Source organism: Camellia sinensis, chromosome 3 (genome assembly GCF_055761805.1).
Source record: "Camellia sinensis isolate YWXY chromosome 3, ASM5576180v1, whole genome shotgun sequence".
Taxonomy (NCBI): domain Eukaryota; kingdom Viridiplantae; phylum Streptophyta; class Magnoliopsida; order Ericales; family Theaceae; genus Camellia; species Camellia sinensis.
This window is the reverse complement of record NC_138963.1, coordinates 94715422-94719133: the sequence shown is the minus strand read 5'-3', so window position 1 is coordinate 94719133 and position 3712 is coordinate 94715422. Positions and strand designations below refer to the sequence as shown.

The 3712-nt window shown below is 39.8% G+C and overlaps 1 protein-coding gene across 1 annotated transcript; it reads right to left on the bottom strand.

Moving 5' to 3' along the window:
• Window positions 1-1421: 1421 nt before the first annotated feature.
• LOC145821699 (uncharacterized) lies at window positions 1422-3193 on the bottom strand. The gene is made up of 4 exons (XM_082918251.1): window positions 2866-3193; window positions 2636-2693; window positions 1893-2139; window positions 1422-1775 (listed from the first exon to the last, which is right to left on the bottom strand). The coding sequence occupies exons 1-4, from the start codon at window positions 3191-3193 to the stop codon at window positions 1422-1424; spliced, it is 987 nt and encodes a 328-aa protein (XP_082774377.1).
• Window positions 3194-3712: the final 519 nt, after the last annotated feature.

Sequence of the window (3712 nt, the reverse complement as noted above, 5' to 3'; positions counted from 1 at the left end):
AGCCGAGATGATCATTTCACTGAAGCTTTAAAAATGGTAATATATGACTATTTTTGTTATTTGTTTTTATAAATTATTGCATTGTTTACCAATGTCATCAAACATTCGGCCATTGTTATGTACAGAAGCAGTGGGTGGTTGATTACACAAAATGTTTATTGGAAGGGAGACCAATGGCTGACGTCACTGCAGCAAAATATTTTGACGGGACACTTGAGGCGGTAGTGGGATCTCCCCAGCAGAAACCAGACTCGTACGTGTTTGTCAACTGTATCTTTTGTTAATTTCACAACGTGCGTAATTGTAATCCCCCATCTCTTTCCCATACATATTAAATCTTATAGTTGATGCTAATGTTGCAGTGCTGACTATGGAATTTTGGTGTGCTTCATCATGCGACAATATGTGAACAATGTCAAGATTGACAGTTCAATGGACGGCCTTACCACAACTATGTTCCCGGGAGTGTTGGTGAAGACATTCATTAATGACCCAAGGCGAGGACTCTGTACCCAATTGCCAATGTAATCCAAGTGTTAGTGATCCGTTTGATCTTTTTCAGTTAACATTAACTGCCAAGATTTGCATTGTTTTGCTGTCCAGTGTTAATAGTGGTATAGTTAAATTTTGATGTCTTTTTTTTGATTGGTTAGCAATGGCACGACTAAGTATGCATATTACATCTGACATGTTTTGGAGCGGTATAATTCAATTGAATCATTTGTTTTGATGGACGGTTATATGTGTTGAAATGTAATCATATTGGCACAAATGTTGTCACGTTCACACAAATCCAACCTGACTGGTACCACATGAATTTCGACGCTATTCGATAAAATCAGGTGATTTTTTTCCACCATGATTTTTCCACCGGTTTCGACGCTAGCAAATGACGATTTTATTTGAGTATTCCATTGTAATTATTCTATAAACAGTGTGTGGCATGATTGAGTTTGGTTGAGTATGGTTGTATTTGTGATGGTAATTTGGACATTTATTTTTGAGTGAAAACGAACGTGTTAACCTAGGGAAATGGTTGGTACGAATAATAAGGCGGCTCATATCTGTTGCATGATATGATGTTAGTATGTGAGGTGGTGTTGTTGTGGTTATGTCATTTCTTTGTTGTTGTTTGCCCATACATGTTGCACCTGCTTGTGTTGGTGTTTGAATTGTATGTAACATCACATACAACCATCCAATAGTAATAACCCCTTAATGCACCACAAAAACAACAGAAAAGGAAATGATTTTGGGAACACCCAGTGACAGAATTCAAAATTCAAGCATCCCCAAAACCAACATGGAATACCGTTAACATACCATCATATCATTAATTGTACACAAAACAAAATAAATAAATCAGAAACACCATTATGGCAGCATATCAAATGGCAAGGAACACATACGTAAACATACTTTTAACCCATTATTTCGAGAAGAATATTAAAATATTTAACTAATGTAATATATAAACCCATTCCAACAGTTCGACGCCTATATCGGTTCCTTGCACATCTTCCTATTATGGTTGCCCATTTGTCCACACCGCCCACATCGAATATGTTGTACAACCTCACCTTTAGATGAAATCCGCTTCTGCTTGGGCTGCCAAGAGGGCGTTTGACCATTGGCGGAGCGATGAGGTAATCCTTGGTTCTAAAAGACGGTTTGCCAACCGTTGGGATTGGGTATATAGGTGCAGAGTATGATGCCTGGAACTTGGCGACACGGTAAAACAAATCGACTGAGTCATAGATATCTCTACCACTGTTCTGGAATGCAACAACAACGTGTGGACATGGGAACCCATTCAACTGCTACTAAAAACATGAACAAGTACGCCTCCCCACGTCAACCAACACCGATGGGTGCGAGTGAAGCTCGTATACATTATCATCAGCTTGCCCTACAACCCACGACCTACCCGCTTGCAATGTCTCTCCTAATTTTTTCTCCATTTTCAAACACAACACGAAAGACCACGTAATAGCTTTCATACGCCACTTGGTCCTTTTTTCCATGATTTTCCCCATAATTTTATTGACCAACTGAGTGATCGGCAGATGACGTGCTTCACAAATCCAATTGTTGAATGATTCCACTGCATTGGACCACATCTCACCATAATGTTGACCCCTGAATTATAAAATTAAAACACAGAGTGCCGTCGTTAGATTAATGAACATAAAAAAATATATAATTTTTAGCCATCACCCAAAAAAAATGCATAGCCACCATTGATGGCCGAATGTGACGTAAAAAAAGTAAATATAATTTGAACAATCATACATTAACACCTGAAATATGCGTTAGCCCAATGCTTAGGATGCAAATCTTTCAAGAAATTTTCAATGATCACCGGACTTGACTGTTTCAATATCTCCAATTTCTGGTTGAAACATGTTACTGTGGGCGCGTACGCGCATTCCTGCAACTTCTAAGTCCAACCTTGTGCGTTGCGTTGACATATTTCATTCGGTCACGCAAATTCATTTGAACGTGTAACAAACAGAAAGCATGATGTGTCAATGGAAAAATGGTTGCCATTGATTGTAGGAGGCCAGCGTTACCGTCGGAAACAAACGTTAGCATACTTTCATTGTCGACAACCTATGCCAAATGCTGTAAGAACCACTCCCAATTGGCCGTGTTTTCTGAATCAACTATTGCGAAAGCCACCGGGAATAAACCTACAAACAGCACATTGTTTGATTTTTTTCGTTATCAAACAAAATCATACATATCACACATGTATATATCTCATAAAGGTGGAACATTCTGCTAATGTTGTTGACATTCGAAACCAAAAATAGCATGGCATGCAACGACGCATGTAAAACAAAAAATAATAACTCCACCAACCTTGGTTGTCGTCCTTTGCAGTCGCAGCAAGTAAATTCCCCTTAAACTGACCCTTCAAAAACATCTCTTCCAAAAAAAGCAAAGGGCGACATTGATTGAACCCATCTATGTATGCACGAAATGATATAAAATATCTAACAAATCTTCTGGAATTTTGATCGAACTCGAGGTTAATATAACTATTTGGGTTCTTCTCCATGACCTCATCACTATACCACTCGAGTTGGTCAAACGACATTGCATGATCCTCGTACACTAGACCCCTTGCCTTCTCAACCCCCAATGACGTAACACGATAACTAATCTTCAACCCATAATCGTTCTTCATATCAAACACTACATTTGTCGAGCGTGTCAACGGTTGGCTACGCACCCTGTTTGCTATCACGTTAGACACCAATTCAGACTCGGCGCACAGGTTTCGATATGTTTGTACAGCAGCCCCACAAGTGTGCACACTATTCCACCTTCTCAAACATAAAATACTGTTCAATAGTGAGACCCTCGCATGTACTGACCACAAGCAACCTGACGACGCTGCAACCTTGCATATAGCTGTAATCCGTGTTGAATCATTTTTCAAATACTAGTATTGAAATCCACACTCGACAGCATACGTTGAAAGAACGATTCGAAACTCATTTGCGCCCTCTCCAAAACATTGACCCACATGTGTAATCCCATATTGCCACTCGGCAGACAAATAAGATTTTGACTTGTGAGGACAATATGTTGGCAACAAATCCATCTGGTCGTCGAAATCGAACATCGGCCCAACAGGTGGATTCTGTACGGCATGCTCTGAGCAATCCACCTCAACCAATTTACCCCCCGACTTGCCACCCCG

Excerpts from the sequence above, each read along its gene's own strand:
- LOC145821699 (XM_082918251.1), bottom strand. The coding sequence starts at position 3,193 with ATGAAGAACGATTATGGGTTGAAGATTAGTTATCGTGTTACGTCATTG. Across the intron at positions 2,140-2,635 it reads AACACGGCCAATTGGGAGTG|GGGTCAACATTATGGTGAGA; the intron begins GTTCTTACAGCA and ends TTTATAATTCAG. Across the intron at positions 1,776-1,892 it reads TAGGGCAAGCTGATGATAAT|AACAGTGGTAGAGATATCTA; the intron begins GTATACGAGCTT and ends GTTGCATTCCAG.